Below are 24,343 nucleotides of genomic sequence, written 5' to 3'. Positions count from 1 at the left end.
CAAATTTTTTTTTTTTTTTTTGAGACGGAGTCTCACTCTGTCACCAGGCTGGAGTGCAGTGGCGCAATCTTGGCTTACTGCAACTTCTGCCTACCGGGTTCAAGTGATTCTCCTGTCTCAGCCTCCCGAGTAGCTGGGACTACAGGTGCGCACCACCATGCCCAGCTAATTTTTGTATTTTTAGTAGAGACAGGGTTTCACCATGTTGGCCAGGACAGTCTCGATCTCTTGACCTCGTGATCTGCCCGCCTTGGCCTCCCAAAGTGCTGGGATTACAGGCGTGATCAGCCACCACACCCGGCCTGTAAATAATAGATTTAAGAAAAGTAGATAACATTTATTTTGCAGGGTTTTTATATTAAATAAAAGCTCATGAAATGATGGAACCACTCATTTGTATTTAGGTACTCAGTAAAGGTTTCATTCCAGCCTAAAATAAGAATGATAAAACGATCTCTAATGATATTTCTATGGATTTAAGTTTAAACCATACAACAGTATTCTATTTGTGTACTCCTTTAACCAGCAGTATCAGTATCACCTGGAAACTTGTTAGAAATGCAGAATCTCAGGTCCCAATCCTACTAAATCAGACCCACTGAATAAGAACTGCATTTGAACAAATCCCGAGGTAATTCCTTGACACATTACAAATTAAGAAGCACTACTCTAGAATACCAAAGACTAACAAGGACCACTTGTTTGATTAAACCTTTTCTAGAGTTACCATTAACTCAAACTTTTAACAGTATAGCAAAAGTACTACTCATTGGGTTACTTGATTTAAAAAATCTTTGATACCTTATAAATAAAATTTATATGACTTTAGTTTCATACTCAACTCTAGAAAGACAGTATAGTTTAGAGACTATACAGGGTTTAGATTCAGACAGACCTGGGCTCAAATCTTGGATCCAATACTTATTAGCCTTCTAACCTTGGGCAAATTCCTTAACCTGCTTGATGCTCACTTTCTTTATCTATAAAACAGAGATGAATACTCAATGGATTGTTGAGAGAATCAAAGCACGTGTGTGACACAGGTCATGGTTCACAGTATGCTTAAATGTCAGTTCCCTACTCTTTCTTAGAACAGTTCTACCATTTTGTTCCAATAATATATTAAACTTTTTTATGTATACTATATCTAAGAAAGTAGCTTTAAATATAAGAAAATGAGATATTTGGATTTCAAAATTCAAATGAGCAGATAATAAAAATAGGGAAAAAACCATAGAGGAAGACCCCTAAAGAAGATTTTTAATGGTATCCCAACATTTTCAGGACAAGGTTCAAACTTCTTAGCTTATGACAAAAAGCCATTCTGAGGTGGTCTTCAGTCTCATCGCTCACCTCTTACCACTAGCGATATGGCATTAGAGGTTCCAGGGCTCAGTAACTGCTCATCTACTAGCTATTTTTATCTTCCCTTTTCTTCTAACTTAACTTCCCACTCGTCCACTAATACTCAAGTCCTGAGCCCAATCACTTTTATCACCACCACTTTGGTCATCCTCTCCCTGGGTTACTGCAACTGCCCTCCAACAAGTCTCCCTATTTTTTAAAAAGTTACTCATACCATGTCACTCCTCTGTTCAAAACCTACAAGCACCTCTGTAATGAAGCCCCATTCTGCCTTTCACAGAATCTGTTCATGCTGCAGTGGCCTTTTTGCTGTTCCCCAAACATGTCTCAGGGCCTTTGAACTGGTTGTTGTGTTATGCATGGAACATTCTCCCCCTTCCCCAGATATTCACATGGCTCTCACTCTCCGTTCATTCAGATCTCTGCTCAAAAGATGTCAATTACAGAGGCCCACATTAGAGAAGGTAATCTAAGCTATCATCTCCCTCCATCCCCAGTCAATCACTCTGACCATAACTTGCCTATTTTTCTTTCTTCTACTTTTAATATCTGACTCATTGTATATCCATTCTTATAACTTAGAACCATGCCTGGCACATAGTATATATTCAATATTGGATAAAGAAATCAATGAACCTCCTTAAGGGTGTCTTAGCAGAGTGCGGTGGCTCACACATGTAATCCTCAGAAAAGCTGCCAAAAAGCTGGGACTATAGGCATACACCACCATGCCCCACTGTTTTTTTGTCTCTACCAAAAAAAAAAAACAAAAACAAAAAACAGTTGGGCCTGGTGGTGTATGCCTATAGCCCCAGCTACTTGGGAGGCTGAGGCATGAGAATCACTTGAGCCCAAGAAGGTGAAGCTGCAGTGAGCTGTGATCGTGCCACTGCTCTCCAGCCTGGGTGATGGAGCAACACCTTGTGTCCCCCCACCCCCGCAAAAAAAAGAAGTCTTCACTGTTCTCCCTTTGCACTACTGACTCATGTGTTCCTCTTTCTCAGCACTCAGTACCATACATCTGCCATAACATTCTTCGTTTTTTTTGTTTTTTGTTTTGAGAAGTTGTTTTGCTCTTGTCACCCAGGCTGGGGTGCAGTGGCACAATCTCAGTTCACTGCAACCTGTGTCTCCCAGGTTCAAGCAATTCTCCTGTCTCAGCCTCCCAAGCAGCTGGGATTACAGGTGAATGCCACCACACCCAGGTAATTTTTTGTATTTTTAGTAGAGACGGGGTTTCACCATGTTGGCCAAGTTGGTCTCGAACTCCTAATCTCAGGTGATCCACCTGCCTCGGCCTCCCAAAGTGCTGGGAATACAAGTGTGAGCCACCACGCCCAGCCCTGCCATAACATTTTTAATGATAATATACAAAAAGTCTGTCTTCGCTTGATTCTGCAATCACAGTGCATAGCAAAAAGCAGGGCATGTGATATTTGTTGAATGAATGATTTAAGAAGGGAAAAATACAATTGTCTCAAGGTAAAACTATGAAACTGTTTAAAAAATCATTTTCCTGTTTGTCAGGTTATAGCTGTTAAGAACCTTCTAGAAGAAAAGGTCAAGTATAAGCTTAGAGAGCCCACTAATATGCAACTCTTCAGACTTTCTTCAGTGCCACTTAAGTCTTTTAGATTTTAACTCAATGAAATGGCTTAGAGTTAGTTTACTAAGTTTATTTATGAAAGACTAGCTTTCTGTAAAGATTTACTGAAGGAAAAACAAATAGCACACTTAGACTTCAGACTGCTCAAATAAATACCTGTCACTAAGATTTTAACCTAAAATAAGTTTTACCATTTCCTTACCTTACTAACATCAAAAGAAAACCTTATCTTGGAAAACTGTGACTACTGTTGCAAGATTTATTCTATTTCACTTATGCTGCCTATATATGGTAGTCTATGAATATCATTTTTAAAGAATTAGCATCTTAATCTTTCACACAAATATTCCTCCTATGAGTCATAAAATTATTGTAGCAATAGAGTAACCAGAAGGATTTAGAAATCAGTGGGAAAGACAAAAATAATATTCCAACACTTATCAAGAGAATAAAACAGGCATTTGAGCTGGTTCTTAAATGGAAATAATTTAAACTCTTTCTCATTCTCTCGACTCCAAAACTGAGCAAAGTTTCCAAAAATCTACAAATAATCACTGAAGAAAAGTTGAACACAAATACTTCTATTTTTATGCCCCAATATGTAATAAGTCATTTTATTAAGAGAGCTGGTAGAAATGATACTCATGGATCTAAAATTACTTTCTTTTTTTGAGACGGAGTCTGGCTGTCTCCCAGGCTGAAGTACAGTGGTACAATCTCGGCTCACCTCTGTCTCCTGGGTTCAAATGATTCTCCTGTCTCAGCCTCCTGAGTAGCTGGGACTACAGGCACCCACCACCATGCCTAGCTAATTTTTGTATTTTTAGTAGAGACAGAGTTTCACCATGTTGGCCAGGCTGGTCTCGAACTCCTGACCTCAGGTGATCTGCCCACCTTGGCCTCCCAAAGTGCCAGGAACACTTTGGGAGGTGTGAGCCACCACACCTGGCCTACTTGAAAATCTTAATAACACTCAAAATGTAAATGAACTTTACTATCCCAAATGATTACTTCAAAGGTTTCTAGTAAATTTTTAAAAATATTTGATATGTGTGCTCTAAGATCAAGTCAAGAGCACTCAACAGTCTTGAGTTTCTATATGTTTCCCCCTTTTTAGAAGATAATCTCTAAAGTAAAGCAAAGAGGACAGGAAAGAATTACCTTATCTGGAATAATCAAGCATGTAACTATGTATACAAAACACAGTACTCCTCAACACATTTGAGATTTAGACAGTTATTGTAGATAATCATGATTCTCAAATTGAAATAATCTTTTAAAAATATGTGGCACTATTAGAAAAAAATACTGATCTGCAGCTACTGTAAAACAAAGTAACTATATACCCATATCTCAGCATAATGAATGTGGGTTTCTTTAAAGAAAGAATGAAGAAATTAATACTTTAAAAATCATGACTGGAATTAAACAACATCAGAGTGATTCCCAGTGGAGAGGAAGTGAAAGGCTCTCACCACCAGAGTCAAACCAAAGCCATTAGTTGTCCTGACATGAGTGGCATCTTCATTACGCAGCTAAGTCAAGAGCGATGATTAAAAAGTGCCATTTATCAGCCATCACTGGGTTTAACAAAGACTTCAGAAGAACTCCCATACTAGAGTAGATACAATAATTACAAGCTAATGCCATCTGCAACTTCGATATTATAATTGAATTACTTTTTCTATTTCAAAAAGAAAAATTTTAAGTCTTCATATTCCATATTGGCATCTTTTATTAAAACGAAATGGATTGGCCATAGTTTTAAGTAAGAAAAATGGTGGTTGTTTCTATATTATCATTTTTTAGGAACTAAATCATCAAATAGATCAAGCCATAAGCTATATAAAACAAACCAAGCTTCTTAAGGATTGGTTATATTGATTTTGGATTATTATGTTTTTCCTTGTGCTATTTCTCCATTTCATAGGGCCATTTCTCTTATTTTACCTGAATTTCTACATGGGAAAAAGAAAGCAGCAATTTTGTTTAAAAAAAAAAAAAAGTGCTTTTATTTAAAAAGTTTTTAAAAAGATATTTGGAATACAAGCCTGAGAGTAACTAGTCAAGTACACTGTCTCTGTCTCTTTATTGCTCTGACTTTGGGCTTTATTTGGGTTTTTTTTGTTGTTTTTTTTTTTTTTTGAGACGGAGTCTCGCTCTGTTGCCCGGGCTGGAGTGCAGTGGCTGGATCTCAGCTCACTGCAAGCTCCGCCTCCCGGGTTTATGCCATTCTGCTGCCTCAGCCTCCTGAGTAGCTGGGACTACAGGCGTTTGCCCACTCACCCGGCTAGTTTTTTGTATTTTTTAGTAAAGACGGGGTTTCACCGTGTTAGCCAGGATGGTCTCGATCTCCTGACCTCATGATCCGCTCGTCTCGGCCTCCCAAAGTGGGCTTTATTTGTTATAGTTCATTGCTAATAGGCTTCCAGTTAGTATAGTCTTTTCCCATATATTGTGACTTCAGACTGACAATTTCCATCTTATAATAATCCAGAACTGTTAGAAGAATCAGGAACTAACTACTTGGATAAGAGCCAATGACCTCAACTTGATGATAAAAAGCTTAGAGATAAACATAACTTCAAAGACAGTGTGGTAACAGATTTTTAACAAAGTACCAGTGGCTACCAGGTATTACAAACTCATTAAATTGTAAAATATCAGATCACATTTATTTACCTATTATATATGCAAGACACTATACCAGGCACTGTATACTATTAATAATACATTTTAACTATGTGATATGGATTCTGTCTTTTAATGCTCGCAACAGCCCTATGAGTTATTATCTCATTTTTCCAAGTGAAGAATACAGGTAGATACAGTAACTTGTCCAAGATTTCATGGACAATAAAGGATGCCTGGGATTCAAACCAGGTCCATGGGATTTCAAGAGCCCTTGGTCTTAACCCTTATTGTAAACTGTCTCTCAGTTTCAAAGGTGAAAAGTAGAACTTTAAATGAACTACAGCACATAAACTAGGAGTTACCAACACCTCAACCCTGTCGGCTCTGCAACTTCTCACACATCTTTACCCTCTCTGTGCTTTTTAAAGTTAAAGCCTAAATCCATGTGTAATTTACCCATCATTTTTATATTTCACATCTATTTTCCAGCTCTCTCATTTTTCTTGGTAACAATCTCTCATTTGATCTTCGGTGCTGAGAGATATTACACAGGCAGGAGAACACTTAAGGCAGCTCTATGCTACTCACTTTGCTTGCTTCTGAACATTTTTCCCCACTTCAAGGAAGGTGCTCAGCACATTCCTCTAACATGTATCACTTTTCATGATCAAGAGAGCATTTTCTCCACCCATCTTGAGGTAATTCCTAGGAATTCCTCACAGTTTGTCATAATAGAGAAATCTGAGTGCTACACTGGTAGAGTTGGGAATTGTCAAATAAATCCCAATAATTTCTAACTTTAAAGCATACAAATAAGGAATTCTCTAAAATGTACCTGTAATAAGACATTTGGGCTCTGGATTGTTATCAAATGTACATTTCTCAAAAGCAGATAAATGGGTTGATTCTGCTTAATATAAATCTAAAGACATAACTTTTAATGATCCTAAATAGTCATTTGGCATACAGTTATTTCTGGATTATCACAGAATATACTTTGACTTTACTGTCCCTTTAAGATTCAGTAATCTTGTGGATCAGTGTTAACAAGCATACTATTAAAAAATTTAATATATATCATACACATAGAGCTAAGGAAGTATCACTTTTCACTCCCCAGGGCTTTCTTTTCTAATGTTGAACACAAAAAACATGAAATGCTTACCTGACTCTCAATATGTGGAGAAAAACTACGGCTCCTAAGCAGGCATCAAAACGCTATTATAAATATATATTTAATAACTAATTTATATTATAACTTTTTCTTTCTTTCTTTTTTTTTTTTTTTGAGACAGGGTTTCACTCTGTTGTCCAGGCTGGAATGCAGTGGTACGAACATGGCTCAATGCAGCCTTGACCTCATGGGCTCAAGCTATCCTCCCAATCTCAGTCACCCAAGTTGCTGGCACCACAGGAGTGTGGCCACCATGCCTGGCTAATTTTTATTTTTAATACAGATGGGGTCTCCCTATGTTGCCCAGGCTGGTCTTGAATTCCTAGGCTCAAGCAATCCTCCTACCTTGGCCTCTCAAAGTGCTGGGACTATATGAATGAATCACCACACCCAGCCTTATAAATAATAACTTTTTTTTTTTTTTTTGAGATGGAGTCTTGCTCTGTCACCAGGCTGGAGTGCAGTGGTGCAATCTCAGCTCACTGCAACCTCCGCATCCTGGGTTCAAGTGATTCTCCTGCCTCAGCCTCCAGAGTAGCTGAGACTACAGGCGCATGCCACCACGCCCAGCTAATTTTTGTATTTTTAGTAGATAGGGTTTCACCATGTTGGCCAGGGTGGTCTCAATCTCTTGATCTCGTGATCCACCCGCCTTGCTCTCCCAAAGTGCTGGGATTACAGGCGTTAGCTATTGCGCCCAGCTATAAATTATAACTTTCAAAGGACAATCACCTCAAGTAATTTAACGGGCTAGACTTTATATATACATATACTTATACACTGAACATTTTAATATAGAATAAAGTAAAATAAAACCATTATCTTAATAAATTATTCCATTTCCTCTTATTTTTCTATTTTCCTATTCCTCACCTTTCAAATTCTTTCACAAAGTTCGCTGTCATTTACCCTGCAACTTAAGTGGCATAGTTAAAGAATATAAATTAATCTTCTTTTAAGGGTGTACTGAGTGTTGCCTCTAGAATATTTTCCAGGTGCACCTTTGTTTTGGGTGATTCTCGGTTATAGATATTTGGAAATTTGCTCAATCACAAACCAGTGGTCTCTAGTCTATACATAAAATCCACCATTTCAACCTCATATTTTGAAAAAGGACTTACAAAAGCATAATCTGATCATTTTTGCTAAAGCAAATTAGAAAACAAAATAGGGTTTCATAAAATCTTAAGAATTGGAAAGAATCTTAAAAGATCTTTCAGCCTAGTCAACCACGAAAATTTGAAGCAAACAGGTTTGGGGAGTCTAGAGAAAATGACAGTATCTTAAGGAAAGCAGTCGGATGAAGAACAAGAAGTCAGAGCAGAACATGAAGCTGGACTCAATTATGAATGACAAGAATTCTTTTTCAAAAAAAAAGCAAAGCGAGAAAGTCCTTATTAAATAATGAGTAATAAAAATGTAAATCAAGTTGCATTTAGCATGATTAACCCAGGAGAGTGCTTCAAAAGCATGTGTGTAGCTTTCTCTTTTATGTGAAGGCTTCAAGTCAGCAGATTCAGAAGACATTCCCTTCAGGGTGAAACTTTTCTGTAGATAGCCTGCTTCAATGGAAGCCATTTTCTGCTTTGTTACATTAAACGCCCTCAAAATTTACTAAATGCTCTTACAGTTGTCCTTGTTCCCTGTCTGTAAGATTTTTAAAACTCCGTAAAAGATCATTTTCCAAGTAGAGAAGAGCATCCTTTTGCTTATTGAAACTTTATTAACATGCTAACATGACGTTATGGTTATTTCATGTGAACATGAGGTATATCAAGATTACAGTGACATTCATTCCAAAGCATGTCAAAACCATGGGCTTCCACTGAAATGGAAGAAAAGACAACAAACAAGTGCATGTAATTTAGAGGAAAAAGAGGCATGTGCTGTAAAGATATTACCAATACCCTCGGCACTGGACCGGCAGGCCTCCATACGACCCAATTCAGAATAATCCACATATAAACTTGTCTGATTCTGGGAATTCATATATATTTAAGATAACACTTCACTCTAATTTTGAAAGTTATGACTGACTCCTAGGATCAGTGTTGCTGTTTATGTTTTTAAAAGCCTTTGGTTTTGGACCCATCAGCTAGTCTCTTCCTTTCCCCATCATACTGTCTGACCGTCCCCATAAAGGCAATGACCTCGAGTGTTTCTTTGAATATTCTCTTCTCTTGAGGGAACAATATTTTATTTGAAACAAGACCTCCTTAAGCAGACATCATCTCCACACCCACCAACTTCTGGAGAAGCAGTTACCCTATATTATCTACTATTAATAGTATTTAAAAAAACAGCGCCTCCAGGACGTTCGTTAGTGGTTCCTTCTCATTTCTGCCTTCTCTGAGGCTTCGCTCTGTCAGTTATCCTATCCTTGGTTAACATACAGGGAAGAACACGGGATCTTAAATGAGACAGTGCAAAATGGACCTTCACTGAATACCTGGCATACAAATAAGAATTATTATTATACTATTATTATTGTTAAATATCTTCTAGCACCATGTACACATACTCAAGCCTCTTCAGAGGTGACTTTTCCCATTTCAGTTCCTCCTTCCAACTCTCTCCTCACAACCCTCTCCTTTATGCCTTCTCCCCCTCACTCCTAACCCTCCAGTCTTGCTTTTTGCCACTCCACTGAAACTGTAACAAAGTAACCTCTTTACTACATACAGCTCTATTATTTAGACATGTAAATGCATACTAATTTTTACGTACTATATTAAAACATTTCGTATTTTAGAAACAAGACAAAAAAATTTTTTTGTTGTTGTTAAGACAGGGACAGGGTTCCGCTCCAGCCAGGCTGAAGTATGGTGGTATAATCACAGGTCACTGTAGTCTCAATTTCCCAGGCTCAAGCCATCCTCCCACCTCAGCTTCCTGAGAGCTAGGTGAGACTTCACTTATGCACCACCATGACAGACTAATATTTTTTTGTAGAGACAAGGTTTCACCATGTTTCCCAGGCGGGTCTCAAACTCCTGGGCTCACGTGATCCTCTCACCTGGGTCTCCCAAAGGCTGAAATTATAGGTGTGAGCCACTGTACCTGCCTAGGACATACAGCTGAAATAAAACATCCACACTTCTTTTCAAACCCACTAAAAACGGCTGGGCACGGTGGCTCATGCCTGTAATCCCAGCACTTTGGGAGGCAGAAGACAGGTGGATCACCTGAGGTTGGGAGTTCAAGACCAGCCTGACCAACATGGAGAAACCCTGTCTCTACTAAAAATACAAAATTAGCCGTGCGTGGTGGCGCATGCCTATAATCCCAGCTACTCAGGAAGCTGAGGCAGGAGAATTGCTTGAACCGGGAAGGCGGAGGTTGTGGTGAGCTGAGATCATGCCATTGCACTCCAGCCTGGGCTACAAGAGCAAAACTCCATTTCAAAAACAAAAACAAAAACAAAGAAACCCCACTAAAACCAAGTTGATATATACCTTTGATTTAAAGCATAAATTTCAGCCAAAATACTCTCATTTCTCTAGATCATCACCATCAGAAAATGTAATGGGACACAACCAAACCAATGTTCTAAAAGAATTACAGTCAACCTTGTTAGATGCAAAATACTCTTCCAAAATAAAGTTTAAATTAACGTTATTTGTCATTAACTGCCTAGATAATTTTTAGATGGAGCATGACAAAATGAATAATGTGAATCATCTTGTTTAACCATAAATACAGGGCAGATTTCACAACTTTATTTGAAAATTTGGTAATTAAAAAACATAGTAATAGTTGCCAAGTAAAAATATTAATATCTGTATAATTTTTGTCTTAAAAATGTTTAAATTAAATGTCACATATACAACAGACTCTGAGAATATATTCATATTATAATGAGTTAAGGATTTAAGGAATTAATTTTTCTTCAGAATTTAAAGTCTATGTCAAGAAAAGCCCAATCACAAAATGTTGCCCTTTTTTTTGTTTTCCACTCTTAACTCTTTAGAACTCAAATGTTCAACCCATCAAAAGCAAGAGCAGAGGTATGTAACAACAGAAAGATTCCAGCATGCTGGCATCATCTTCAGGGGCAGAAGGACGTTTCAAGTTCTGTGAATTCGCCTAGTCAAGGAACCCTCCTGTCAACTAACTGTACCACCCTTTCCACCCAACCACAACAGTCCCTTGCCAAAGACTGCTGTTTAAGAAATCTACTGTGTAGCTACTGAATATTATGTTCGTCAGCTTGTTGCCTAGGGAAAATGCATGGGCAGTGGAGAAAGCCATCAAGTCTACTAGAGCTGCCACATACTATTGTTAATATCTATGTCCTGAACCTGGGCACTCAGCAGTGGAGTAATGTGTGGGGGCCAGGGGAGTGGTCAGAAATCCAGCCCAAATGCTCCAATCTCATATGCCAGGCATACTGTTACATCTTCCCAGAGGAAGGGCACCTTTTCCTAGCATGTACAAAGGTACATAATGGGCTAACTGTGGCCTTCGACCCACCTAACGAAGGAGAAAGAGGCCAGACGGTATCTGATAGGGAAGATGAAGGAGCTAAACTTTCACTTAGTACCTACTCTGTAATTACTAGAAGCTTCATATGAATTCTATTATTTCCTTTCATATCCTCCTTTCTATCATAAGGGGCACTGTTACTCCCCATTATGTAGATGAGAAAAACTGCAGATTCAAGTAAATTGCCAAATAAGAGGTAGAAAAAAAGATTTATACTCTTCTGTAAAAAAGGTGAAGATATGGTTAATAATCCATGCTCGCCCTGGGAATAACAAATATTCTTTTGGGTTTACAAAAGTTACTGCCTTCTAGGTATTTTCAGGGTAGAATGAATAACCACATTAAAAGTTGGGTTAAGAACACCATAGCAAATAAATAAATAAGAACACCATAGCTTGGCTTTCCATCCAAACCACAAAGGGAAGAGGGTAACTTCAACTCAAATACCTGAGACACAAGAAAGTAGCAGAACAAAACCAAATAGGTCAAAATTAACAGAACTTAAAATCTGAGATACTCGCTTCAGAATCAGATCTTAAAGAACCATTGGCTTTCAGTTATTGGTCCCCTTATGCATTAACGACTATACAAGGCAATAATATAGCTTATGTTATTTTTAAGGAGACTATGTCTTCCGTATGAAACTGGAGAGACAATAAACATCACCCATGCCCCAGTTTCTGTAAATGATAATGACTGTTTTCCACATCAACTTTTACCAATGCATAAGCATTATTTCATGTGCTGTAATTACAGTGTCTCACTCACCTGAGGCCGAGTTCATCATATTCTGCTGCACTGGTGGACTGGTGGGGGCTGTAACGTTCATCTGGGACAGCATGGCCTTCCTGGGGTCCTGCCATGTTGTTGTCTGATCGATGTGACTAAGACAAAACAAACCACTGCATTAGGAAACAAATACCAGGTTCCAAAAACAATTCTTATCTTGTGGGCTCATAATCAAAGGGTGCCAAGAGAGCTCTGTAAAAGCATCAAGTCACGGAATCTCACTGCTCCCACCAGCCTCCCTCTGCAACACACATTTTTCACCCTTAAATCACTCAACTTTCACCTCTCAGATCTTACAAGTGCAACATCTGAAAAAGTTATGCCTGGAATTTTAAGTGAAGGGAAATCATCTTCAATTTGTAAGATAAATATTACCCACTTCTAATGCAAAGATACAATGCAGTTTGTAAACTAAAAGAGTAACCATATGACTAAAATCCAAGATTTGTAAGAAAATCATACACTTTTCCCCTAGAGATAAGAATGAGATAAAAATAAGAATAGAGATAAAAATAACATAATTTTTAGGCCTAAAACCCCTTTTTAAGGTAAAACACCACAGAACCCCAAAACTTGTCTTCTTATATACTCCAAAGCCAAAGCAGAATTTAAAACTTCATCTGTAAGTTTTCATTTTCTCCTGTGGCTGCTGAATAACATGTTCTTACACAAAGCCCTTTCATATTTGCTTAACATTTTCTACATAATTGTTAACTTACTGAGAAATACATGTATACATATAGATTTCTTAATCTATAAAGTTGGGAATTAAAACAGCCACAGACTATGAAATGTAAGACTGCAAGGTATCTAGCACATTATCTGATATATAAACTTCCAGTAAGTACTAAGTTTTCTTGTAGCAAAGTTTCACTGTTTCAATGAAAGAAAAACTAGATACATTATACAAATAAAACTACCTGAAAAAGTATCCTGCATTAATAGCCAGAAGTAATCAAAACTTTATATATAAACATCTCTTCAGTATCATTTATTACAGCAAACATTTGAAAGCCAGTTAACATTTAATGATATGGAATTAGTTAAATAAACACGGATATATACGATGGACTGTATGCAGCTGCTGAGTATGTTTTAGAATAATATATAATATGAAAAAATATTAATAATACAGTTTTTAAAAATAGGTTATAAAACAGTATGTACTGGATAAGGCTAATTGTTTAAAGTGTGTGTGTATGTGTGCAGTGAAAGTATATAGAAAGAATTAACATCAAAATGTTTTAACAGTGTTTATTTCTGGATGGCCAAATCACTGTTTTGTTTTGTTTTTTGTAGCTGTTTAAGTTTCAAATCTGAGTTCTCTCTTCTTTAATCATCCTATTGATAACTACGTAAATGGCAAAGAAATGACGCTTTGTGCCATTAGCTATCCAGAAATGGATCCAGACTGCTATCTCATCAATAATTCTATCTTACCACTAATACACTAAGAAAGAATCACAGGCTTTAGTTAGAATGGGACTTAAATAAATATTTATTGAATATGGGAGAAGAATTCTTTCTTTGTGTGTTTTTTGAGATAGCCTCACTCTGTCACCCAGGCTGAAATGCAGTGGTGTGATCTCAGCCTTCCAAGTAGCTGGGATTATAGGTGTGTGCCACCACACTGGCTAACTTTTTTGTATTTTTAGTAGAGATGGAGTTTTACCATGTTGGCCAGGCTGGTCTTGAACTCCTGACCTTAAGTGATCTGCCCACCTCGACCTCCCAAAGTGCTGGAATTACAGGTGTAAACCACTGTGCCTGGCCTGGGAGAAAAAAAGAACTATGTCTCTTTAAGGAATAAAGATGCTATTACCTAAATTTCCAACTATAAATACATGCACCCAGCCAGGCACGGTGGCTCACGCCTGTAATCCCAGCACTTTGGGAGGCCGAGGTGGATGAAACACGAGGTCAGGAGTTTGAGACCAGCCTAGCCAACACGGTGAAACCCCGTCTCCACTAAAAATACAAAAATTACCCAAGCATGGTGGTGCATGCCTGTAATTCCAGCTTCTCAGGAGGCTGAAGCAGGAGAACTGCTTGATCATGGGAGGCAGAGGTTGCAGTGAGTCAAGATCACGCCACTGCACTCCAGCCTGGATAACAGAGGGAGACTCTGTCTCGGAAAAAAAAAAAAAAATACACGCACCCATTTAGATGCCAAAGAAAATGTCGAATAAAATTAACTTTAGAATATTTTGTTTTCATTTATTCTATAGATTAAACTATGATAAAGAAATAACGTTTTATCAATTTGCAACAGTATACAGTTGGCCCATGAACAATGCAAGAGTTAGGGGCACCAACCCTCCCATGCAGTCGAAAATCCACATTAACTTTTGATTCCCAAAAACTTAATTACTGACAGCCTACTGTTGACAGTCCATTATGCTGTATTTATATACTATATTCTTACAATAAAGTAAATTAAAGAAAAGAAAATGTTATTAAGAAAACCACAAAAGGCCAGGCATGGTGGCTCACACCTGTAATTCCAGCACATTGGGAGGCTGAGGCAGGTAAATCGCTTGAGCTCGGGAGTTCAAGATCAGCCTGGACAACACAGCAAAACCCATTTCTACACAAAATATAAAAAATTAGCCAGGCATATGATGCACACCTGTGGTCCCAGATACTTGGGAGGCTGAGGTGGGAAGACTGCTTGAGCCTAGAAGGTGGAGGTTACACAGTAGACTGAGATCATGCCACTCCAGCCTGGGCAACACAGTGAGACCCTGTCTCAGAACAGAATAGAACAGAACAGAACACCATGAAGAGAAAATGCATTTATAGTACTGTATTGTATCTGTCAATACCAATACCATTAAGTTTATATCCTTTGTTTACAAGATGAATCGTTTGTCTGAAATGCTGACAATCACAGCTACCTATCAAGGAATTCAACTTTTTCTTCTAATGCCATGACTCGTCTCTGCTTCACAGAAGTGTGTAAAAGTTTTGATAAATTTTAACTTTTATAATAAATTTATATATATTTTATGGTAGGAAATGATAAAATAGACTACTGTCTATATATATTTTATGCATTCATGAGACACCTAGATTTTCCTTAATTTTTTTGATATTTCCAGGGTATGAAGTTCATCTGAATTTTTCCAAATTGTCGCCAATCTACAAAAAAATTTCCAATATATTTATTGAAAAAAATCCACATATAAGTAGACCCATACAGGCCATATCAATATTGTTCAAGGGTCAACTGTACACACACACAAAATCCTTCTTTTTAATCACAAGGACTCTACAAAAACATCGCATATCACAAATGAACTATTTTTGCTAAGACCAAACAAATTGCTTGCCAGGTTCACTCGTTCCCAGCCCCAGATACCTGCAATGGTGCCTTCTCTTACCCCCCTGTCTTTGCTCAAATGTCATGTTCTCAGTAAGGCCTTTGCTGGCCATATCATCTAAAATTCACCATATCCAAACTCCTAACTCCCTCTGCTTGACCTTATTTTTGCTTGATAATATTTTACTTATTTTGTTTGCCTGTTTTCCCCAATGAGAACATAAACACTAGAAAAATAGGAACTTTGTCCATTTTATCTAGTACTATATGGTCAATGACTCAAAAAGTGCTCAATAAATATTTATCAAATAAATTAATAAAAAGAAAGCTATTTTCTTTTGCCATCACAAACTTTCTCTAAACATCTTTGTAGCCTTACTGACTTTAGCAACACCTACCTTTTCCAAAAATGAAATTACAAATAAGGATTGCAGACCTACTAGGATTAGCAATACAGAAATTATTGGTGACACTGGACAACAGCCATTTCAGTGGGACAGTGAGAGTACAGTGAGTAGGAAGTAGAGAAGCAGACAAATTTAGTTGTGCACAGGAAATCAATAAAAAGCTAACTAGATGGTTATGAGTTTTCGTTTTTTCAAGAGGAAGGGACACAAGTATTTAAATGTGAACACAGAGTAGCTGAAGATGTGCGAAGGGATTATTGATGGGGCACAGTCATCCTTCAGACAGCGGGAAGGAACAGGATACAAACGATACAAAGCATTGCTTCCACTGTAACGGGAGGTAAGAAAGCAAGCAAATAACTTCATTGGCTGGTGAAAGTTAAGCAAGTTCTCATGTTACTGGCAACTGCAATGCCAGTTATGTGGTATCACCAGGATTAAAAACACGTCTTTTAGCTTCTGGCTCAGGAGTTCTTGTCACTCCACCTCACTGGTCTCAAAGTAGAAAAGGGTTTCTCTAAAATGATAGTTTGCTGCTAGCCGAGTAGAATTTTTACAGAGAATAATCAGTCAGTAAAACCAGAATCCTTTTAAATGCTTTCTTTTTCAAATCATCTATTAAGACAAATCCAGAACTAGCACATAAACTCTGCTGTCAGAACAGAAAGCTACATATACTAGACATAATTGCAATGTTCATGCCTTGCTAACTGATAGCACTGGTAAAGAGATATATTGGTTATGGCGGTATTATGCCTACTATTTCTACGCGGTTAAGTTGGTGGTTTGAAGCTTTAAAAAAATATGCTGGGCTGGGCGCGGTGGCTCAGGCCTGTAATCCCAGCTCTTTGGGAGGCCAAGGTGGGCGGATCACCTCAAATTGGGAGTTCAAGACCAGCCTCCAACATGGAGGAACCCCGTCTTTACTAAAAACATAGAATTAGCTGGGCATGGTGGCGCATGCCTGTAATCCTAGCTACTCGGGAGGCTGAGGCAGGAGAATCGCTTAAACCCCAGGAGGCAGAGGTGGCAGTGAGCCAAGATCACGCCGTTGCACTCCAGCCTGGGAAACAAGAGCAAAACTCTGTCTCAAAAAAAAAAAAAAAAAAAAAAAATCCTTTATGTAAATCAGGTGTTGTCAGCTATACAAACTTAATATAGATTTTTGATTCTTTTGAAATATCTGCTACATTTCTTGAGGCTACTCTTCCTCCAGGGGTAATGTTTTCCCCAACTGCCCACAAAGCACCTAATTTCTATCCAACATTTTAAAGACCCAGAAGCCTCCTCCTTTTAGAAGCCTCCTCTGTGGAAAAGTAAGGCAGACGTGTATTACAATCCCAGCTCTGCCAGTGACAATCTGGATTGTGGGGGCAATTTTTTTTTTTTTTTTTTTTTTTGAGACGGAGTCTCATGCTGTTGCCCAGGCTGGAGTGCAGTGGCGCGATCTCGGCTCACTGCAAGCTCCGCCTCCTGGGTTCACGCCATTCTCCTGCCTCAGCCTCCTGAGTAGCTAGGACTACAGGCGCCCGCCACCGCGCCCGGCTAATTTTTTGTATTTTTAGTAGAGACGGGGTTTCACTGTGGTCTCGATCTCCTGACCTTGTGATCCGCCCACCTCGGCCTCCCAAAGTGCTGGGATTACAGGCTTAAGCCACCGCGCCCGGCCTTGTGTGGGCAATTTTTATCAATCTGCTCCACCTTTAATAAAGTGGGGTTGATTTATTTACTTACTTTCCAGGGTTGAGGTAATTAAATTCAGCAACATATATAAAAGCAACCAGGCAGGATTGTGACTTCTGGTACACAATAAGCCTTCAAATATTTCATTCCGTTGCTACCCCAATATTTAAAATAGGAAAAACTTCATGGTGAATGGGCCAAGAATATGTTTTGTTAATGAGATAAGAGTTCACTTAAGTGAAGATGACAGGCCTCGTTTAAGAGCTTTAAAAGGAGTTTGGTTTTCACCGATAAGTAATGTAGAGATGCAGCAGGTAGACGCTACAGGTTTGAAGGCAAGGAATATAAATGATAATAATGTTTCTGGACCATTACTTCAACCTGCAGAGAGCTATCAGCTTAAAGAAAGAATGAACTAGAAGCCTGGACATGTGAATGGAGACCCTCCTGCCACAGGCCAAGCACTGCGCCCTGGGTACCTGCTGGCTGGCTGGGCTCTGAGAAGCTGTGTGGCACTGCAACCTGTCAATAAATACGTCACCAGCAAAAAAAAAAAAAAAAAAAAAAAGAGAGAGAATGAACTAGAAAAGGAACTCAGCAAGTGTAGACATACTGGCTCCTAGGGGAAGAAAAGCAACATAATAATTTGGAAATAAAATAAGAATCTCATTCCTATAACCAAATGTCACAAAATATTAATTGCTAAAAACCTTTCCATACAATCGATTTTTACTTAAGCCATAAGACAGTCAGATCTGTCGATGTAAACCAAAGCAAAGAATAAACAATATTTCTTAAGTATTAGTCAAAGCTCATCCTAATAAATTCTAAGACACACTTCAAATTCTTGGTTGTATTTTCAAATGCTGAATCTATAACCCTTATTTAAGGAACACTGAACAACATAATAAAAATGGGTTTTATAGTAATGAAAACACTGATGACTTTCTTACATCTATCTTCAAAGTTTAGGATTATAATTTTATAATGCTAATTTGTGAAAGCACTAGTAGGAGGTTAGTACTCATGTAGGTTAGTAAAATAAATTACTAAAAATAATATACTAAGAAAGAGATTAACATTGATACTGTGATAAGGTTTGGAAACCTCAAAGAATAGATACTATCAATTCTTTCATACCCCTGCTACTCGAGTGTGGGCCTTGGGCCAGCAGCACTGACCACACCCAGGAGCTAGTTAAAACTGCAGAACCTCAGGCTCCACCCAACCCAATGATGAAGAATCTACAGCCTAATGAGATCCTCTGTATGTTCCTTAACGTTTGAGAAGCACTGCCTTAGATACTACTTTGAGATTTGATCATCTACATTGTTTTAAGAATGACATATGCCTGGAGGGTAAATATTTTGTGTACATGATAAAGCAAAACCACTAATCTGAGGAGTTAAGCATCCTCTGCAACTCTCAGTTTGTAAAATGATTCCAGTTTCGTTAAAATCTAGAACTAGTATCAGTAGAATGAAGCTGTTTTTAAACTTAAACCTAACTATATTGTATCTTTTGTCCTCTTTTCATAATCCGTTTTTGAAAATATGTTTCTTCTAAACTAAAACACTTGTAAAATCGATTTTTCACAAAATCCCAGCAGTGTAATCTTAGATCGTTTGTACCTGTGCACAGCTACCTAACAAACTGGTTCCTTCCAAATCTGCTAAGATTTCGTGATGTCAGATAGCACAAATTAGGCGTTAGGAATTTAACATAATCTACAAACGATAAATAGAAGCTTTTTATGGACACTGCTAATAACATAATTAGAAACTTTGAAAAAAATGCAGCTGTCAGGTGTTTAAGCCCTTAACACACCTTTAAGACCACCTTTGGCCGGGCGCGGTGGCTCACACCTGTAATCCCAGCACTTTGGGAGGCCAAGGTGGGTGGATCACAAGGTCAGGAGATCGAGACCATCCTGGCTAACACGGTGAAACCCCGTCTCTACTAAAAATGCAAAAAATTAGCTGGGCGTGGCGGCGGGCGCCTGTAGTCCCAGCTAGTTGGGAGGCTGAGGCAGGAGAATGGCATGAACCCGGGAGGTGGAGCTTGCAGTGAGCTGAAATCACGCCACTGCACTCCAGCCTGGGCAACTAAAAGAAACTCCGTCTAAAAATAAAAAGGCCCTCTTCATTGTGTTGTAAGGGGAAAAGAGAACGCACTTTTGATGATAGTGACCTGCTCAGACACTGAATTTTTTCTGATAAAGGTGAACAAAGATAACATGACAAAAATGTGCTTTATGTGCCCAAAAGAGACATCTGGGCAACCAAGTCACCCATTTCCCTGAAGAAAAGTGAGAAAACTTAACTTAAATATATTTAAGACCCCAAAGCCTAATATTTAATGAGAAATCAAGTGACCAACTAGTTTCTTTTTTTTATTAAGAAAAACTGACTTTTAGGAAACAGTAAGATTAAAACTGGAAAACCAGGAATAATATAAAATGCTGTGAAGAATGTTTTAAGCTTCTAATATTGTCAGACCCTCAAAATACTACGATGGCTGTCGTGGGAGTGGGCAGTCAGCCCAGATTTACTGCTCACTTATCAAGCCCATGTTTGCTGTGCAAGTGTTACGGAGTCACATGCTAGAGGCTGTTCCCAAACTAGCTAAACCTACACGCTTAATTGACTCTAGGAACAATGATACATTGTTCAATCTAATCCTTTCATGAGCCACAGTTCCTAAACCACAACTATATCCTTTTTATATTTGTATATGCGCACGGTGGACTATTTCTAGAACCTCAAAAATTCAGTGATTATGCATATACTATATTTCCTTAATATGCATGAGAAGACTTAAACATTTTGCCTCTATGGTAATACGGTTTCTGCATTACAGGAAATCAGAATCTTAAATTGAAATTTAAATAATTAAGCTATCACTGCTGTTAATGAGTTAAAATTATGAACAAGTATGAGCAGAAATTCATAAAAGCAAAGATGACCATTTATTGTAAGTCTACAAACTGTACACCACACTATAATCTGACCCTATAGCTTTAGGTTTGATAAAATTAACATCTGCCTGCAAGCATGAAACCAATTTAAACACAACTTAACCATGCTGACAAATTAAAAAAGTGACATGCTGACATGTTTATATATAATACATCTCCCCCGAGAAATGATTACTCCCTAAGGAAGGGATGAGGATGGACCAGCCATGAGAATAATGCCAAAGCTCAAGTGGAGGCTTCCTGAAGCAAACACAGTTCTCTCAATCTTGATCCCAAACGGCGTTTATCTGAAGTTACGTTCAGTAAAATTGAACATCTTTTCCTAATGCCGTAGTGACTGAGAATATCCCTCCCAAAAGTTCAACAATTGTATTTGTCCTGATTTCATGATATAGAAAATCACAGATGTCATTAGAGTATGAACTGAAAACAAAGACTAGAATTCCAATTACAAGTCCACCTAGCTCTTTTCGTAATAATCACCTTACCGGGAAATGGGGAAGAAAACAGAAATGGCAGAACTAAAAATAAATTTAAAAACAGCCCTGAGAAATTTTAGTTACACAAAGTCTACTGTGAATGTTTTTCAAAATGTGATTCCCAAACAACCTGCATCAAAATTAGCAGGGGAGACTTATTAGTACACCTGGGTATCTTTACAAATAACAGTTATTTTAGGAAAATAATTGACCTAGCAGTTTTACATGTTCTTTCATAATCTCGGATCCTTACATACAATATGACACTTATTTACCCAAAAGAGCCAAATTAGGAATTCAACTTCTTCAAAATATGGTTAGTGGTTTTCTCATGTTCTACTGTTTTGCTTAAACTGACATTCCTGAGCAAATACTATTTTAAATGGAACTACTACATGTCAGATGCCAAAAAGAAGTGAACTTTCTTATACAGGTTAGAGACACTGGCAGTATTGTCTTTTCATTTTATAATTGTCAGTCTAGGCAAAGAATAAAAACAAAAAGTGTGAAGATGACACAAATGTGATGGGTACCAACTCTGACCTCATTTGTCATGACATGACTTAGGAGTAATGCTCTCAACCAAGGACCAGTAAGGAAGACAGGTTTAGGCAGTCAAACAACATTATAATCAGTGTTCTGTGGCCACATCAGACACCAGTGGCTTCCAAATAAGGATCTGTTCAGTCGGCTGGCTCATACGACTACAGTGAGGGAATCTAGTTACAAATCTGGAACCACATTCATTGTATATTTATGGTTACATTCAAATTTTCAACTGTTAACAACATAACAGGGCCTCAGCCACCCAAAATATTAATACAACACAAGTCTAACAGCCAGGGAAACATTTCCCAAAGGGTAAATCACCAGGAAGAGAGTCAGGAAAATCCACACTAAACACTTCTTAGCTAAGTGGGCAAATGGTCTTCATCAAAATAAAGTGTATATGGAACTTGTAACATAAACTGCTGACACAACCCACTCCTCCTCCAGCCATTTTGATGAAAATAATACAAACAGAAAAGGAACCTTCTGTATTCTTTACCACTTACTTTTAACAACTTTGGTAACACTACAGAATGTCTTCAATCATCTAAAAAGACTCATATTGTTTGTTAGTAAAATAACTTGCGGAGGGACCCCAAAACATAAAACAATTTAACTTTTACATATTCTATACATAATATGTGTCAAATAATGACATGGTTTCTATACAAATAGATACTAAGCACAGTCTTAACTACTCATTAAATTATACAAAACATCTATTTCACTTTGATGTTTCATTATTTGTTAGATGTCATTTTAGGAAATGTTATTTAGATAACTTTGAAACTTTGCTAATGCTTTCAGGGCTTCCACAATCAGAAGAGAGGGCAGGACAGTGGTGGAAAGGCTAGATTTATTTAAGTTGGGAGCTAGGTTACCCAATCTCAGTGAAGTAATTTGACTTTTCTGAACCTCTACTTAGCAGCTGTGATATATAATAGGCCACCATTAAACAGGAACAAATACTTCACCTATTGATTGTCTACTGTGCTGTGCAAAACAAAGCATGTTATCTATATAACCATTTTTAAAGTAAATAAAATAATACCTGATGTCAACACTGTTCAGTCTTTTGGCTCACATGTGTGCTGTGAGGGAATCATATTTAGCTACAAACCTGAAACCATATTCATTGCATATTTATGGCAACATTCAAGTTTTCAAATGTTAGTAACACACCGGGGGTTAAATTACCAATAAGTAACAAATTACTTTAAAGTAAGTAAAGGAACCCTTGGCTAAATAAAGGTTACTGGTGATAATAATAAATTAATGAATAAATTTTACATGTAGGACTATGACAGATATTAAGGCAGTTTACCAGATCTGTGGATTTCATATGTGGCAAAAGAGTGATGGGATTCTTTTAATCATGGCCAAAAATTCTTGCAATAGACACCCATCATTCTTCCATTAATATCTCTTTGTATGATTACAACATGCTGTGTTTTCTCTGTATATATGCATATACACACATACATATATACACACACACGCATGTATAATTCTTTTAAAAGAAAATAAATGCTAGACACTCATACAAATCAAGCTTACAGGACTGGCTTACTTAGAAGAGTCAGTAGTCTTTCAATACGAAATTATAAATACAGATTAAATGTCTCCCTTCTGTCTCCTCTGGATTTAACGTGTTTACAGAGAGACAGCAAGAGAACACAGCGTGGTATAATCATACAAAGATACTTTAAATTCCCTAGGTCACCAGAATCAGAACATTTGTTCAGGCTGAAAACTAGGATTCAACTTGCTTTCTGTTAAGTTGCAGTGAAATGTGATCCTGTCAGTGAAAATATAGCTTTCTTCTTTGACTCTCTCAAGTTAAATGACTATGAAATTCCATTATACTATGAAATACATTATCACCTTTTTGAGGGGAATTTTTATGGATATTGGTAGAAAATGTTACTAATAGTCACAGTCATGGTCATTAAAAAGAAATTATTAAAAAGGTTATACTGTAAATATTAAATAACATGATCACTTAGAGACTGCCTCAATCTATGAGACCCATGCTAGCAGGTTGGATCTTTAGTGTTACTTACATGAGGATTACACAGAGCGTGTGTTCACAGGTTTCTAGGTCTTACGGACTTTTTTTCTTTTTTTTAACAGTTCCTCTGTATGGAGAGGAATATTTTTCTAGTCTCCTTAATATTAAGATGTCAGATGTCAAATGCCTAGCAGCTCACTAAGAACAAACTCAAGCTCTGGGAATCTAAAAAGTTAGTAAAAAGGCTGTTTACTAAATTGGAAGAAAGATATTGAGTACAGCAAATACATTAGGAGTTTCATTGAAATTCTTTTCAAAATTCTTCCAATAGCTAAAAAGATTAATAATTACTGAGAAAGGTTCCTGAAGCAGGAACTCAATTTGGTTATCCACAGAACTCACTTCATTGAATTTCTAATTCACGTATAATAAATGCATAGAAAATAACTGATACTTTAATGGTGTATCAGAAAACACTCTTGGATTTTAAGGTGAGAAGACTGACATAGCTAAGAAATATAAAAGAAAGATGACTTCTCTACTATCTTTTTTAAAAAGAAGACAAAGTTCTATACACATAAGAGCTTTCATAAAATGTTTTGTCCACTACAACTGTGGTGGGGAGGAGCAGTGGTAGAGTGGGCAGTGACTTTAACCATCTGTGGATCACTCATATCTGTGATACTGTGGAAAATTTTGGTCACTGTTGCTCAAGACTGACATGTAACTGCTACACAAAAGATGAACTATGAAAATGGCTTAAGGGATGGAACAAAGAGTAGGCCTAACTGGACTTGGAACACCTCAGTCTATAAAGATGAAGTCCACGTGGAGATGTGACTAAAATCTAAGAGAAAAGGAA

General features: G+C 37.6%; 1 protein-coding gene across 12 annotated transcripts in view; it reads right to left on the bottom strand.

Annotated features, from left to right (window-relative positions):
* Positions 1-24,343, bottom strand: part of LOC105493722 (Yes1 associated transcriptional regulator) — a 125,014-nt gene that overhangs the window by 58,389 nt on the left and 42,282 nt on the right. For all 12 annotated transcript variants that reach the window (XM_011761584.3, XM_011761589.3, XM_011761593.3 and 9 more), the window contains exon 3: positions 12,033-12,148. In XM_011761584.3, the coding sequence (XP_011759886.1) occupies positions 12,033-12,148 (116 nt within the window). The remainder of the gene's footprint in view (positions 1-12,032; positions 12,149-24,343) is intronic.

The sequence above is a fragment of the Macaca nemestrina genome, chromosome 12 (genome assembly GCF_043159975.1).
Source record: "Macaca nemestrina isolate mMacNem1 chromosome 12, mMacNem.hap1, whole genome shotgun sequence".
Lineage (NCBI taxonomy): Eukaryota > Metazoa > Chordata > Mammalia > Primates > Cercopithecidae > Macaca > Macaca nemestrina.
Note: the sequence above shows the minus strand (reverse complement) of the source record. Positions and strands in the feature narration are given on the sequence as shown.